Below are 17,459 nucleotides of genomic sequence, written 5' to 3' on the forward strand. Positions count from 1 at the left end.
TAAATTAATACAAAGTGCACTAAAGGGGCAAAAAAGAGAAGACCACAAAAAAGGACTTTTTGCAGGTAGAAGCCACAGACATTTCCCCCCCACTTATATTTTTTGACTGTTTTCAGTGGTTTTGCAAACGACCAGGATCAGCGTCACTACTGGTATCATGAGGTGATACCTGAACCCTAGAGGTTGCACAAGTTCTCCAACATTGACTCCCCTCTCAGGAGCATAGAGGAGTTCCCAGGAGACAGGCACTTACTCTAGGAGAGCTGGACACAGGTACAATGGTGCCTGGGTTCCTCCTGGTGCATAATGACTGGCCTCATGTGGCAGGAGTATGTAGGCAGTTCTTGGAGGATGAATCAATTGATACCCTTGACTGGCCTCCAAGGCGAAATCCTACAGAACATCATGTTTAGGTCCATCTGACGCCAAATCCCGAGACTGTCCAGGAGCTCAGTGGTACACAAGGATACAGTCTCATCATCTCATAAGGAGCATGCCCCAAGGATGCATGGCATGAATGCAAACGACTGGATAGCACTTTGAGCTGCTGCCATTGCAGCAAATTGAACTAGCCTGTTGCATCAGTTTTTCAGCTTCACCATCTCTGGGACTGTAGGTCAAGCCTTCTGTGGGTTAATGATTTTCAATTTCATTAAATGACATGTCCTCCTTTGGACATCCAGCTGGATTTTTTTCCTGTTGGAATCTGGTGTTTTCCAAGTGTTGCTTTAATATTTTTTTGAGCAGCATATTTGGGATTTATTTCATATGGACATGTCTAATTTTAATTTTAATCAAAAAGGGAAATTCTGAATCTATCCATTAATTTACCAGTAAAATGTCGGCCCTCTCAATTAGTCTTTAAAGTTGTCTAATACATATATATATATTGGTAACTTTATTCTAGTCCCACACAAATTCTATACGGTAATCATTTTTCCTTCTTGTATGCACAGAATGTATTAAAGTTGATTTATAAAAAAAAAAAACTATTTTATACAGTAAAAGTATTCTTTGGATTTATTTCTGACTTCCCAGTAAAAGAAAAAAACAACAACCCCCTTCCTCCCGACACTTCCCATAATGTGAATAACATCTTGAACTCACCGGGCGTCCATCTTCCAAAAACTTTCATCAGGAGCCTGGATGACCAAAGCTGAAATAAGATAAGTTGTCCGACTGCCAACACTTTTAAAAATAAAATTTATTAGCATCTCTAATGTGTATAAATAAAAACATATATATGGAACAATGCATATACGCATAATGTTATGAGCTTAACAGGAGGAGGGTTACATGTGATACAAAGGAGCAGTCGTCAGTGTAGCCAGTGTTCTGTGAGACAAATGTAGAAATCAAGCTTTCAAAACACACAGACCTAGAAGTTGCAAACCTACATTCGGTCTCAAGAATAAAAATAAAAATGGTTGGGGTGATTTTTTATATATATATATATATTTCCTTTTCTGTCTCATCAAATTTTAAAACTTCAACACAAAAAATAATGTTTAGGCGCAAATCGCCAACACTTTTCACACTGACCTTTTTGACTTAAAAACAATCCTAATCCTTAAAAAGGATTGTATTCAATTACTTCCCTTTACTGAATTAGCATTTTTCCATGATGATGGTCCAGAGAAGACCCAAAATTGAGGGACAATGACTAACCTTAAACACAAGGACAAAAAAACAAACAAACAAACAAAAAAACAAACAACCAACAGAAAGATGGCAGAGTATAACTTTCAAATGTAACTATCAGAACCAAACACATTAAACAAATAAGTAGACTTGCATTTTATTTAACGCAAGGTTAGTCATTTTCTGCAATGTGGCCTGCTGTGTCTGGGTCAGAATACCCCCAAAATAAAAAAAAAGAGTGAATTCTGTTGAGAGGGTGCGGAGGACGCGATCTGAGGACTTGGCTTTCTAAGGCAAAAAGCAAAGAAAGGAAAGGACTTCTCTTCTTGAGTCAGCCAGATATTTTCTATTTGGTCATGCTTTAAAAAAAAAAAAAAAAAACACCCACTGTGTTTCTTTGTCGTACAAACCCACATATGCACATAGGACCAAATGCTGCAGGGTAAGCTGGCTCAACTTAATCCGTCGCACCCCCGATGATGACAAAAAGAGAACACAACCCACTCGACTTTGTGTCAAATGGCCACGGAGAAGTCAGCCGGGGCGTGGACTGTTGCTGGCCGCAGTCTCCGTTCTTCTCCGCACACTTAGAAAAGAAAAACAATCACATTTCAGGTGGGAGTAAAAACATCCAAAATTAACTGCCTTCAAAGTGATAAAAAAAAAAAAGCAAAAAAAAAAGTGATGTGTCTGCTTTAATACGCAGGTGTTTCTGACGGTGAGAGCTTTTCAACACTGAAGGATCACGGCAACCTCTTTCAGCCTTGTGGAATGAAGGGACTACGTAGATCTGAAAAATAAAGATGGTCCTCGTTCCATCCAGAGTCTGTTAGAAGAGTGCAAAGGTCCCCTTTATTTTTCCCTGATATAGCCATGTTCTTCTGTCTTAAAACTCTGCAAACTCCTTTGCGCATTTTTCCGTTACAGAAACGCGGATCTCCTCCTCCTCGTAATCGTCGAAGTTGCTGGTGTCGCCGGGGCCTCTGCACTTTGGTATGAATGGAGCTTCAACCTGGAAGAGCAAAAGGAGGAGTTTTAGAGGCAGGAAAAGATCCCTGTCCCCCCCGACCCGCCTGTAAGGACACAGTCTAACTGGGAAGTTGTGAAATACAAAGGCTCTGTGTAAACACAGGTTAATATTTTAGATAATATACTTGTCACACTGTCAGTACTGGACACGTCTACACGTGATCCCATATGCAAACATTTCAAGCAGGAAATCCTCAAAAGTGAGTGGAAGGACAACAGTATGAAGTTGAACCTGCAGCTTGATTTCCATCATTTTGCTTGTCGTTAGCAAACTTTTATTGCCCAGATAGAACCTCATGGAGACATAAGTAAATGTCTCCATGCCCTTCACTAAGAATCCCATAAAATGTTCTAGTAAAACCAATTAATTTCACATAAAGTCACATAAATAGAGAAATTAAGTACACCTGTGTGCAGTCTAAGGCTACGTTCACACTGCAGCCTGAAGTGACCCAATTCCCATTTCTTTTTGCCCATATGCGACCTGGATCTGATCTTTTCATGACAGTCTGAACAACACAGATCGGATTTTTTCCACATGTGACCCAGGTCACTTGGATATGTGGTCCTGAATCCGATGCGTATCTGATCTTTTCAAATGTGACCTGTGTCTGTACGGCCGGGTCGCATTCATCCGACCTGTACGTCACCGATACTCGACAAACGTCACTATTCTGCATCCTGCTATGCAGAAGCGGGAAGAAAGACGACACCCATAGCGGACTACAATAAGAAGAGCAGTCAATGGAGAGAAAGCTCCGTTTAGAAAGGAAATTAAAGATCGCAAAATGCGCGCCAGCATTATAAACCATGTTTACTTCCACAAACACTGAGCACGCTTGCTACGTGTGACGTAATCGCGTCCTCTACTGCGCATGCGGGACACTTAAGTTGTATGAATTCAGTTCACACAGGAGATCACATACTGGTCGCATATATTTGGAAATGTGAAAAAAAATAAATAATCAGATTTCACAACAACAACAAAAATCGGAATTGAGCATTAAGGCCTGCAGTGTGAACGTAGCCCAAGTGTCACGTGATCTGTTAGGATAAACACAAATAAAAATTTAAACTCACTCCACGGACCTGGGCTTTATAGCCTGAGTAGCGAGAGAAAAAAAGCCCCTTGTGTTTAAAATTAGAAGGCACGTTTTAAGTTTGCCAAACAGCTTGAGAGCAACTCATCAAAAGTATGGAGGAAGCTGTTCTGGTCAGAGGACACTGAAATTCAACTTCTCGGCCCCCAAAGAAAACGCAATGTATCACCTCAAGAACACCATCCCCACAGTGAAACATGGTGGTGGCAGCCTCATGCTGTGGGGATGTTTTTCTGTAGCAGGGAAACTGGTATGAATCAAGGAAAAAGATGGACGGTGATAAATGCAGACTGGGACAGAGGTCCACCCTCCAGCAGGACAATGACCTGAAACATGCTGCTAAAGCAACACCCAAGTGGTTTAAGAGGAAACATTTAAACATGTTGGAATGGCCTAGTCAAAGTCCAGACCACAATCCAATTGAGAATCCATGGTCAGACTTGAAGATCTCTGTTCACAAGTGAAAACCACCAACTGGAAGGAGCCGTTATTCCTTGAGGAATGGGCAAAAATCCCAGCGGCCAGACGTGGGGTGAAGTTTTCTGTTATTTTGTTCTATTATGTTGCTTGTTTACTGTAAAAAATAAATAAAAGTAAAATAAAAAACATTCATCATCATGCAGAGGGCCTGTTGCGCCATGGGGGTGAAACAGTGAAGAAGGAACTAGGATCCAACAAGGACAATTATCGTCAGCACACAAAAAACTGGTTTTTGGAACGGACCAAACTTCAAATCAAGTAAAATTATACGGCCTGTGCCTGATTTATGGACGGCTACGGTTTTATTTCTTTGCATGCGTGGGCTGGATGATTTGTTACAGACATCTGGTGGAAATATCACGTCAACTGCACCTTTACCAACGTATATTTACTAAGAAGATTGGCGCCGTCTTCAATACTAATCTCACCTGCTACATAGCCTTGAGACAGAATGTATGATTTTAATGTGGTTTGGATAAAAAAAAAAATCCAAACGAGTGCACCAAATAGTTCAATGAAGTTCTTTGTCATGTAGGTGATGCGCCTCAAGAAGACTCAAAGAAACGACGGTGATGTCGACGTCCATGAGTAAACCTCTGACTGGCACTGTCCACAATAGGGGGAGCTCTGCCTCCTGTTTCAGCAGCACATTTAATCGTCCCTTTTAGACATTTTATATAAGAGCATAACAAAAATAAGACGAGCCCAAATCTCCTTAAAAACCCCACTTATTAACGTCTTCTGGGGGGATTATCTGCTATTAAGAGGCATCAAACTTACTCTGTTTATTTCCCCGAGTGAATGAGTAGTCCGCTGGGCTCGACTCAACTGTATAAACACTTGTATCACGCGTTCAAATTAACCAAAACGTTTAAGAGTATTAACGGAAATGGGGCGACAAATTAATCGAACCGTAGAAACAAATCTTATCTCATGCTCAGGCAATAGCATTTCATGCACGCCATGTGGTGAAGCAAAGCCTCCAAAAACATGATATGCTTCTGTATGCATGTGATGATGTTAATCTGCAAAAAAAAACCTACAAAAAAAACACTTCTGGAGACATTTTACGCAACTGTGGCGTTCTCCCCCACCAAATTATCTCCTAAACCGACCGGTTAAACCCATTTCAGCTCTCGCTGTATCCTGACTTGTCTGCTGCTCCATTCTTTTTCTCTCTCCTGCTCAATTCAAGGCAGCTCGTACGTTCTTGAAACGGGCAGAAGCAGAAATGTCAAGTTCACATTTCTTGCCACGAAGTGAAACGCCGTGTGTGTGCAGTCTTTACCAGACTTGTTAACACGCCCCCGTCAGCTCCGTATTTACTAAATATTAGGCGTGTTGGCCGTCAGAGGCACACATACACAGAAGCATATGGCATGTTTGTGTGCAAACGAAGAAACTGGAACAGTGAACCCCAAATGCTGGCTGGAATTGGGAGTTTTGCAAACGATTAAATAATATCTGATTAACAAACTACTTTCATCCCCGTCTTCCGTGGATGGATACTTCTAAACAATTTCTGAATATTTTACACTCTTAATGCAAAATATATCTTGCATTATTGTGGAACTGTAAAAAAAAACTAAATAAAAAAAGATGGAATAACCTGGCTGGGTGCCTCTTTATGCATATGATTCAACTAAAAACACAATGTCAATCACATTACAAAGGATAGATAAAAAGATTTGTAGTCTTACTTTTATGTTGAGAAATCCGTTTTATAACATGGCTTTGTAGAAATTCTATATCCATTATGTACATATGTATTCTACCTGCCTTTATTTTAAATTTTTTTAATTGACCGAGAAAAACAAAAAAAATCACGAGATCATCTGGAACACCAAAAAACGTAACTGGGAGTTGACCATGCACAAACTAGAAGTATTTGAATATGAAACTAACCAATAACGCAGAAACAAACACTCTGAGCAATGGTTTTCAAGCCCTAATTAACTAAACCAATTCAACAAACCCAAAATACAACATTATTACTGAAATCTGCACTAAATACCATAGTACCTGTTGTTAACCAAGTGTCATTTAAATCCCATATTAAACAGGTTTCCAGAGTTTCCTTTTTTCACCTCCGGAATATCGCCAAAATTAGAAACATTCTGTCCAGGAGTGATGCTGAAAAACTAGTCCATGCATTTGTTACTTCAAGGCTGGACTATTGTAATTCTTTACTATCAGGAAGTCCACAAAATGCAGTTCGAAGTCTTCAGCTGATTCAAAATGCTGCGGCAAGAGTTCTGATGAAAATCAACAAGAGGGATCATATTTCTCCAATTTTAGCTTCCCTTCATTGGCTTCCTGTTAAATCAAGAATAGAATTTAAAATTCTCCTTCTAACGTATAAAGCCCTTAATAATCAAGCTCCACCATATATCAGAGCTCTGATTACCCCGTATGTTCCTAACAGAGCACTTCGCTCTCAGACTGCAGGTCTGCTGCTGGTTCCTAGAGTCTCTAAAAGTAGAATGGGAGGCAGATCCTTTAGCTATCAGGCTCCTCTCCTGTGGAACCAACTCCCAGTTTTGGTCCGTGAGGCAGACACCCTATCTATTTTTAAGACTAATGTTAAAACTTTCCTTTTTGACAAAGCTTATAGTTAGAGTGGCTCATACCCTGAGCTATCTCTATAGTTGTGCTGTGATAGGCCTAGGCTGCTGGAGGACATCAGGGTCTAATTTTCTCACTCTACTGATTTCTACTGTTCTTCAGTCTACTGTTCTCCAGTTTTGCATTGTATTACATTGAAATGACTGTCGTCATTTCAGCTTTTAACTTTTTGCTCTCTCTCTTTTTCTTCATAGTAGGTACACCTGGTCTGGCGTTCTGTTAACTGTGACATCATCCAGAGAAGACGGCTCACCCGCTACTACCATCTAATGTAGAACAGATTACTAGATCAATGTGTGCTTCTGTGCTTGTTTGTCTGTCTTGTTGTGTCTCTGTTCTGTCTTCTGTAACCCCAGTCGGTCGAGGCAGATGACCGTTCATACTGAGCCCGGTTCTGCCGGAGGTTTTTCCTTCCCGTTAATGGGTGGTTTTTCTTCCCACTGTCGCTTCATGCTTGCTCAGTATGAGGGATTGCAGCAAAGCCATGTACAATGCAGACGACTCTCCCTGTGGCTCTACGGTTCCCCAGGAGTGAATGCTGCTTGTCGGGACTTTGATGCAATCAACTGGTTTCCTTATATAGGACATTTTTGACCAATCTGTATAATCTGACCCAATCTGTATAATATGATTGAACTTGACTTTGTAAAGTGCCTTGAGATGACATGTTTCATGATTTGGCGCTATATAAATAAAATTGAATTGAATTGAATTGAATTGAATACCAAATAGTTAACCGTCGTTACCAGGATCAGAGGAGAAAACTGTTCCACTTTTCTAGAAACACAACATAAATAAAACCCGGACATTTTTACGAGCAAAACCGCAAAAATATAAATATATAAAACAAACAGGAGAAAAAAAAACGTGCATAAATCAATAAGCAGTTAACATGGGTTGTAAAAGGCCCCGCAGAGTTTGGAGTCGTTATAAAATGTGGCTGTTTTCTTGCCTTTCGCTCGTAGATTGCGATCCAGTCTGTTGTGGCAAACCATTTGTGGCCTTTGATGTCGTTGACTCCGTTTTTCAGGTTGCCGTAGCGTTTGGTCAGGTCCACCTGTAGCAGGTTTCTTAACAGGTCCTTTAAATCGGAGCTGAAGTGCGACGGGAATCGTACCTGACGGGAAGAGGAGAACGTTTTAGGTGCTTAAACTGGGGGCCTGTTTGATTTTTTTTAAGATGCATTACTTACAAAAAAACAAAAACAAAGTTTCTTTGAACATTTCCTATTTAAAATACTTTTAGAAACTATGAAGGACCATTTTGTAAAATTATGATATGATCTAAGACAGAGTTTTGTAGTCTTATTTAAATCCAAATCAGTTGTTGGACTCTTGAAGACAAATATTGTGAATCATGTGTTGAAAGTAAATAAATATATAAAATAAAAGGTATAACAGTGCATCTGCCATGTAATGTTCTGCTTAGTGATTCCTTCTTTTATAAATCAATGTTTTTTTTCCCCAGATGCAGATTTTCTCTTGGAAATGAAAAAGGGAAAGTCTGAACAAAAAAAAAAAAAAAAAAAGTTCTATACTCCATTTTCTTTTTGTCCGTACTTATCCAGACGTGGAATGTATTAAAACCAAATTCTGTGGCAACCCTGGACTATTTAAAATCATCTGAAGGTAAACTCCTCCTTACCTTTCCAGACACGATCTTTTCATAGATCTGAATCGGCTGGTCTGCGAAGAACGGAGGGTAACCAGCTGCCATTTCATAGATGAGAACTCCGAGGGCCCACCAGTCCACAGCTTTGTTATAGCCCTAAAACAGACCAGGAAAATAAAATAAACACTACCAAAAGACGTAATCTTTCAGGCATTTACTGTTTAGGCCCTTTTGTACACTTGATCTATTTAAACAGTTCTATCCCAAACAAAGATTTGCACGTTTACAGACACGTTTTAAAAAGGTTGTTTGCAGACCTTCCACATTTGATTGGCAAGTCTTCCTTTTTTAGTTAGATCTAAATTTGAAAAGGTGCTGAACAGCCCATGTGGAATAACAACCAAAGCTTGACCTGCGAACAAAGATGTGGATTCCGATCTGATTGTGTCCAAGCAGATCTAAATACAAGAGCGAACCCAGTCGCAACATTCTGAGGACAGTTCTACTCAGACCCCTTTTAGAGGTGTTTATTTCACTTCCACAACATCACTTTAAAGTAATTCTACAAAAAGGTAAGCCAGCTCCTCTAAGTCCAAAGGCCCTCGACTGGAAAAAAGTGGACTGCTCCCTCTGGGTCTGGGGTCAGTCTCTACCTCAAGCACCTTGGCGTCTTGTTCACAAGTGGTGGTGGGAAAGGAAAGGCAGATTAGACAAACAGATTAGGTCTTGTTGTGGCGGAGAGAGCGCCGAGCCAAAAAGCAAAGCTCCAGATATACCGGTCCGTCTACGTTCCGCCCCTCACCTATGGTCATGAGTTATGGACCGAAAGAACGAGATCCCAGATACAAGCGGCCGCAACGAGCTTCTTCTGGAGGGTAGCCTAACTCGGCCTTAGAGATGGGCTGAGGAGCTCTGTTATCCAGGGGGGAGCTCAAAGGAAAGGCGCTGCTTCTCAGCATTGAAAGGAATCAGTTGAGGTGGTTTGGACATGTAGATGTCAGGATGCCCCCAGGGCGCCACCCTCTGGATGCCTGGGTTCCCCTCCTGGACCCGTTGCACCCGAGACCCGATTTCAGATAAGCGGAAGAGAATTGGAGAAGGCTCTGCTTAGCCCACCTCTTACAAAACCATCTGACAGTATTCCTATACTGATCCAAGAAGACTTTGAAATGTGAGGAAAGGGGTTGTTTAGAAAAGTATTGGATGGAGACTTTTTGCAAGTTTAAAACACTGTTGAGGACTGAAAATGGTTTCTCCACTGAACCCACTGGTGATGATGGTCTCGCCCGGCAGAACAAAGTCTCTTAGCTGCATCGAATGAAGCTCCGGCTATCCGCATTTTATCAACCTTCATTCTTTTTAAGGTTCCTCTGTTTGGACTATTTTGTGCTTTGGTTTTTGCTTTTGTGTGTGCGCACAAGTGCTCTGGAACTAAGACTTTTTGTAAAGCGAAAGATTTTAATGCCAGGCGCTTAGCGAGGTCCGCATTTGCCTAAATCAGCCATGAAGACGGATGTTAACACCAGGTATGAACAGGGCCCGTGGTTCAGCTAGTTAAACATTGATGGGAGGGGCTGGATGGGAATGTGCTCTCACAACATAATTCATAAGTCAATAAATTAAAACCTTCTTTACTCTCGACAGCAAACACTAAAGCAAATGGGAACGGGTCCTGGTAATTGCACAGTAATATAATTTTATTGACCATTTATACATCAGTCTATTTTAGGCCTGGAACCATTTCCACTGTGTGTGAATATGTGACTGCAGCAGAGGAAAGAATCCCTGCTATCATGCAGAAGAAGAACTGGACAGTGTAATAAAAAAATTATAATTACAATGAGGTTTTTAAGTCCTTTAGCGTCAAAAACTATAATGTAATCTGCCTGCTTAAAACACAAAGATTAAAAATCCGTACTTTGCTTAGAATGATCTCCGGCGCCAGGTACTCCGGCGTCCCACACAACGTCCAGGTTCTGCCTTTTACTCGCTTGGCAAATCCGAAGTCTGTCACCTAAAAAAAAAAAAAAATCGTTGCGGAAACGCTGCATTACTGACGTCGGCACTGGGACAAAAAAAAAAAAACAACGAAATAAACAAAAGAAATCCTGCTCACCTGAATGTAGCCGTGGTGGTCGATGAGGAGATTCTCGGGTTTTAGGTCTCTGTAAATGAGGTCTAACGAATGCAGGTACTCAAACGTCAGCACTATCTGGGCAGCGTAAAATCGGGCGTGTGGTTCACTGGAAACCCGAGAGATGTAGGTTTAGTGTGAAAAAATAAAATAAAATGTAGAAAGACTTTAATCTACAACACCCCTGCACGGCAAAAAAGACTCACCTGAATCTTCCGATTCGTCTTAAGTGAGAGAACATCTCTCCTCCGGGAACGTACTCCATTACCATGTACAAATTGGAGTTGTCCTGCAAACGAAAGAGACCACCTCAATGTCCCAGACGATCAAACAAAGGTAGATATTTCCAGATGTTTCCGGATGAGCCGAGCATACCTTAAACGCGTACTCGAGTTTGACGAGGAAAGGAAAGCTCACTGCTTGTAATATCCTCTTCTCGTTTAGCGTGTGTTCTATTTGCTTGAGTTTCACCACCTGCCAGACGCACAGATAAGATCGGTCAGTCGGATCCCTCCAACAGAGTTAAGAGGAAACAGGAAGGCAGGATCTAGTTTACCCGGGTCACCCAAATAACCCAGGAATTCAACATGGAAAAGGTTAAGAAAGGCCGTTTTTAAGTAGATAATCCACTATTTTTGTGAGTGGCATAAAGGCTGACTGACTCTGAACGTTTTATTGCGCCGGACTATATTGGTCTTAATAAAGTTGCCACCGACCTTCTGCTTGTCCAGGATTTTCATGGCGTAGTACTGCTCTGTCCCTTTGTGTTTGACCAGCATGACTCTCCCAAAGGAGCCCGTACCCAGAGTCTTTATCCTGTCAAAGTCATCTAGGCACGTCGTGCACTGGGGAGAACAACCACAGGTTATTGCTGCATGTGAAAGACGGTAAGGTTTAAAGAAAACCAAACAAAATCAGACCGACCTGTGGCGGGCATTCCCATTTCCGTAAGAAATCTTCTTTGGCTTTGGCTAGAAACTCTTTCACTGGAAGAAAAAGAAAAAAAAGAAGTAAATAAAAAATACGCCGCAGGCAGAGCGAGCTGGCATACCTTTTAGTTTGTGGAAAAACTAAGCTTGCATACAGGTTTGAAAAACACATTCGGGGTTTCACTGGATTTGGCAAACAGACCGAGGAGAAGAGGAGGAGAAGGGAAGACAAGTTGGAAATTTGGGAGGGGAGGACATTGTAAGTCGAGGAAGAGGAACACGAGCAGAGTTAACTCTCATCTGGATATGAAATCAAAAGGAAACAGACACAAGACGACGACATCCACGACAGGACAGGCGGACGGACGGACGGGTGATGCATGCCAAGAAACTCAGGCGCAATTTCTGTCTTTTGGTAGCAAAAAGGATTAATATGAAGAAAAAAAAAAAAAAACACATTCCTCAGAAATTACAGGATAAGTTTCTCTGGGCATCACGTTTGGTGAAAGAGTTTTCAGGAGAGTGCTGGTCGTTTCGCCCCCTTCGCCGTTTCGTAGTTTCGGGGTTTTGTGAAAACGAGCCGTCTGCCACACCATGCGTCGATTCCGACCCGCCCTGGGAATGTTTCTTAACCAGTGGCTGATTTTTGGGTCATTCTCTATTTTCTGTTCGTAAGCCACGAGTAAATGTGATTACATGACTCGTTATTCATATCTAACAGCAGGAGGTAGCTCATTCATCTGATAAGGGCTCTACAATATAAGGAAAACAAGAAATTTCAATTTCACTCACTAAATATTCCAAATCGATTTTGAGTCGCCTGCATTTGTCTTTACTTTTCCATCACCGTGATTACCCCACCTCTCTTCCTACAGCTTCAGCCCTTTGTTGACCAAGATCTTAATCAGGTGTGTGAGCATAAAGGGCACTAAAAGTCCATCCACCTGCCCAAACATTCGACCGGCAAGCAGAGTGTGAATGCACGGCACCTGAAATGTATTAGCCTACCGGATATCGCATGCAAGCGAGTCCTCTGAAATATTACTCACCATCGAAACCACGATGATTATTACCACTGATATGTTACGACGGCCTATTTTTGGTTTGCTCGGGGTCCTAATCTGTCATATTTCACAAGAGCTTTTTGGCCAAAACGGTGATCAGAGGAATCAGCAGGAAATAAGTTGTAAGATTAAGCAATGCACTGATAAGGTTTCTCCTGGCCTGCGGTTTGTTTTTTGGTTTGGTGGGGCCGGGGTGGGGGGTGTGGGGGGCTAGAAAGATGCAAATTTAGATTACTTTTTTCAAGGACTGCAATTCACAAGAGTCCAGTTCTTGGACAGAGACGCTGGTTCTGATCTCAACAGAAAACGACGTAATTACAACATTAGCCCTATTTATGAATCGAAGCAAATGTCCCTACTTCATTTTCTTGAGTGCGTCACAGTGCATGCTGTCGGATGATGCATTCGTAGATCTAAAAATAGTGGGGAGCCCTCACTAGGGGTGAGCAATACATCGAGATTTTTTTTTTTTTTAAAACAGACGAAAGAAGAGACCACCTTGACTATGTTGCATTATAATTATACTTGTATGCATTCCAGTAGGTTATTTTCCAGCTGTTTCTAATATTTATCTCCAGCTGTTTGTTAAAAAAAAAAGTGTGCCTGAGAGACATTTGGAATAAAGCTTTGATTCAGAGATGCCTTTTAGAATTACTTTATAAAAAAAGAAAAACATACCGTACCGAGAGATAAAGATCGTATATCGGCATTCAGCCTAAGAATATCAAGATGTTTTTGTTTTTTTTTCCCCCGGTCCATATCGCCCAGGCCTAGCCTTCACTAAAATGTACCCGTTCGACCCGCTGATCACTAATCAGAGCGAAGAGAACGACGGCCGATTCAGATCTCATCTAGCGATCTGAACCAGAGTCCGTTTTAATCGGCAGGCTTGTGACACAAACTGGACTTCAGCTTCACTTTTCTCTCAGCGAAGACGTTTTAACTATTAGTATTCAAGACACGATTTGAGCTTTTTTTTTAATCATTTAACTTTCTAATTAATAAATACAAGCGATTAAGTCGATACATCACGGTTAGGCATGTAGCTCCAGTTAAAAAACGGAATTGTTTAAGGGGTGGAAGCATGTAGGGACGAGACGGCAGACAGCTGGGCCAGAGACAGAGGTACGACTCGGCAAAGGGGAGAACTGACCCGGGGCATTTTTTTTTTTTTAGGAATCTCATTAAACAAGCTTAAAAGTAGAGCAAAAACAAACCAATGTATAGGAAACGCAGCAGGCCGTAGATATCCAGATTGAGAGTGCAAATAACCACAACAACAACAAAAAAACAAAAAAAAAAATTAGCAAATCACATCAAAAACAAGCATGGCTAGCAGGTTTCTACAAAAAAAACAAAACAAAAAAAAAACCTCTGCTATTTTTTTTTTTTTTGATCATACCAAATGTCTCTATAGATCACCACGGTTTTGCAGGAACAAATCACCCACATGGATGGGATGACAGAGAAGAGAAGACAGACAGAGAGAGAGAGAGCGAGAGATCAAGTACACAACGACAAGTAAAGGAACGACTTCTACAAATGAGACGCACTCGTCGCGGAGGAAAAGCAACAGGAATGAGGACAAACTTGACGATCATTTGAGGAATGTGGACAGAGACCAACTGTCTACCGATGCAGTCGAAGAACAGGTGTACCAAAAAGGCATGTGGCAGAAAAAAATAAATAAACAGATCAGTCATGCACATTAGGCCAGATGAAAAAAGGATAACACTCAGAAAACACGTTGTGCTTCCAAAGCATTTGAGTTCCAGAAAGCTGTCGCAGTGAGTTATGCCGGGCCTATCCTGTTACACTGCAGCGTGAACATGGTACAGACGCAGCCGCCGACATCTCTATGTGCAGTAAACATACGGCGCCGTAGGTAACCAGGTCCTCTATCGAGAGCGGCCGCACGCCAGAAGGATCTGCAGCTCAGGGCACCGGGTCAGCGTAAACAGGTTTAAGAGTTAGGGACCGTAGCTGGATTCAAAAGGGAGCGGCTGCCAGTTTAGATGCTCTCACTGACCTGATCATCCTCTTTCTCTGTGAGTGTGTGTGTGTGTGTGTGTGTGTGTGTGTGTGTGTGTGTGTGTTCTTGTACGTGCCGCTGAGCAAGAACATTTTTCTTTACACATTTTACCTGTAAATTGAAGATTTTGATCTAAAGTCAGGAACTTTTTTTTTCCTGGGCTAATGGGTTAGCTTTAGCACTGAAGTGTTATTATAGTTTAGGCCATAAAAAGGCTTGAAAATGAATATAAGTGGATGGAAGTCAAGGCACGGTGCTCACTTTGTATTTTAAACAAGGGTGTGTGTGTGTGTGTGTGTGTGTGTTGCTGGTTGGCAGCGTTCACCATGCCCGCCTGGTGTCTCTCAACAGGTCAATAAATCTCAAGCAAACGTACTCGCTTGCATCCTAAAGTAGCTTTACCTTAAGCAGACCTGGGCCGTAACTGCACACAGATGACTTGTGTGCGTTGTTTTTTTTTTTGTTTTTTTTAAAGATCTCCAAAATAAAAAACTTTCCACAGACGGCCAATCGAAACATAAAACAGCCTCTTAAGAGTTTGTGTGTCTGCAGCCGGGGGTTTATGATTCACAACGTCAGCTCTTCAGCAACCATCGGCTGCACACATCAGGGCACGAGAGAGAGAGAGAGAGAGAGAGAGAAAGGGGGGGGGGGGTAAAGCAACGGCGGCCTAGGTCGAGTTACGTCAAACCGTTCAAAGCTTGTAATACCCCTTATCCTCTGACGAAGGTCCGATGACAAGCTGCTCCAGTCAATGACGAGCTGAGTGTGAGAAGTGAACCCTGACGGACTTTTTAACCACGGCAAGATTAGAGTAAGGAGGGGGGGGGGGGGGGGCTTTGAACGGACACAAGTGGCACGCTACAGAGAGGGTGTGTGTGTGTGTGTGTGTGGAGGGACAGACAGTAGCAAGGTCCCGGTTTTATGAATGGAAAGAGGGAATTTGTCATTTCTTCACCATATTTGGGCATGTTGCTGTACAGAGGGAGAAAGCTTTGTTTATGAAGCTAAGAATAAAAACGTGACAGCAGAGCCCTGGAGAGAGAGAGAGGGGGGGGGGGGGGGGGGGGGGGGGGGGGGTGTAGAAACAGCCCCACATCTGCCTTCAGATAAAATTGAACGCCTGTTTGGAACAATTATTCACGGCGCGGTGGTTTACTGCCGCAGACTGAAGATCCTCAGCGCAAAGTTTCTGTCTGCCACAGCTGGCTGTGTTGACAGGTAGCCTGAGGGCAGGCATTACTGGCAGACACAACCCTCCTCCTCCTCCTCCTCTTCCTCCTCCTCTTCCTCTTCCTCCTCCACAAGGGCTGCTGAGGCAACGATGGGCTAGGCTTTATTATTATTATTATTATTACTACTTTGTTTTATTATTAGCCCACTTCCAAGGATTTTAGACAGGAAACGACAGCACTGCTGCCATTGTAGAAGGCCTTGAATGCTAACGCCACTATCAGGAGGGACGGAGGGGCCTTCTGAGGGCTAATCCCCCCCACCACCACCCTCCCCTCCCCTCCCTCTCTCTCTCTCTCTCAGCCACCACCATAAAAGCTAAAGTTAGCGGGCTAGCAGGGTCCCAGTGAGCACAACAAACACCTCTTTTAAAATTAGCTAAATGTGAAACATACATCCAACAAATGCCACATGAACAGCCTCCTCATACGTTTCAACAGCATGTTCGCAATTTAATTTAATATTTTTATTATTTATGTTTACTACTGGACGTCAAGATACACGGCAAGCCGACCAGTCTGGGCTGCATTTATAAAATGCACGTGCCCCATACAGTAATATACAGTAATAAGGGGAAACATTTGTTTAGTCGTCTGTGCTGAATGAAAGGGGGGATAATGTGGGGGGAGAGATGTGCGACGACTCGGTCGGCCGGTTCGGAGCGTTCCAGGCGGGGTTTCTCTGCGGCTAGCCGCCTGCTACGCGCAGCGGAGCGGAGGCGCTCGGACGGGACTTGCCAACGAGCGCCGAGGCCGGAGCCGCTAGCTAGGACTCACCGCTCTCCAGCTCGTTGCCCTTCTTGGCGGTTGCAGCGTTCCCCATGGCGTGGAAGACACGGCGGTCGCTCCGACGGAGAGGAGGAGGAGGAGGAGGGGATGATGGCGGCGGCTTGCTAACCTTCCTGTCGCTGTGGGCTGCTTGTTTGTTTGTTTGTTTCTCAGATCTTTAAAACAGCTGAAACCGAATCGACGGAGACATTTACTCTGGTCGGATCCAATAATGTCCCGTATCCCTTCTTCTTCTTCTGTTTCTTCTTCTTCTTGCCCGTCCCCTCTCTGCTCTTCTTCCTTCTGCCTCCCCTCCCTCCTTCCCGCTGGAAGATTTCCGCTGCTGCTACTTCAGTGATGTCTGCGCGCCGCGGCTGGTATGAGGCTAGCGGTCACTTGCATGTCATGCTAAAAGCTTCTGCTGCTGCTGGTGCTGGTGCTGGTGGTGGTGCTGCTCCTCCAGCCCTCCCCGGCTGCTCAGCCGCATTCTGGGCGCTGTACTCTGGGCCCGGATTGGCCCGAGATGTCGGTGACAAGATACCGGTCCGTGTTGGCTTCCGCGTTTATTTTATTTTTAGTTTTAGGAGTAACAAGATTGTGTCCACAGATAAGGGATGACATGGTGTCAGTTCTTTGACTTGTAGGTTTGCTTCTAAGTATTTAAAGTATTATATATATATAAAAAAACAATAGTTTTAGCCAACTTAGCAGAAATAGAGGTTTTCATTTACGCTGGACAAATTGATAAACATTTTTTTTTTTTTTAAAGTTGGAAGGAGACAGGTGATTTCATAAAGAGTTGGTTTGTGATACA

At 42.7% G+C, this 17,459-nt stretch overlaps 1 protein-coding gene across 1 annotated transcript; it reads right to left on the reverse strand.

Moving 5' to 3' along the window:
• Window positions 1-1,186: 1,186 nt before the first annotated feature.
• Window positions 1,187-17,091, reverse strand: prkacbb (protein kinase, cAMP-dependent, catalytic, beta b). The gene is given in 12 exon segments (XM_012875811.3): window positions 1,187-2,545; window positions 2,548-2,653; window positions 7,828-7,992; window positions 8,520-8,642; window positions 10,405-10,500; window positions 10,603-10,729; window positions 10,827-10,909; window positions 10,996-11,094; window positions 11,337-11,465; window positions 11,545-11,606; window positions 14,016-14,024; window positions 16,655-17,091. Coding segments are annotated over 12 exon segments (1,191 nt in total). The 5' UTR covers window positions 16,701-17,091; the 3' UTR covers window positions 1,187-2,399.
• Between the last annotated feature and the right edge of the window lie 368 nt (window positions 17,092-17,459).

The sequence above is a fragment of the Fundulus heteroclitus genome, chromosome 6 (assembly GCF_011125445.2).
Source record: "Fundulus heteroclitus isolate FHET01 chromosome 6, MU-UCD_Fhet_4.1, whole genome shotgun sequence".
Taxonomy (NCBI): Eukaryota; Metazoa; Chordata; class Actinopteri; order Cyprinodontiformes; family Fundulidae; genus Fundulus; species Fundulus heteroclitus.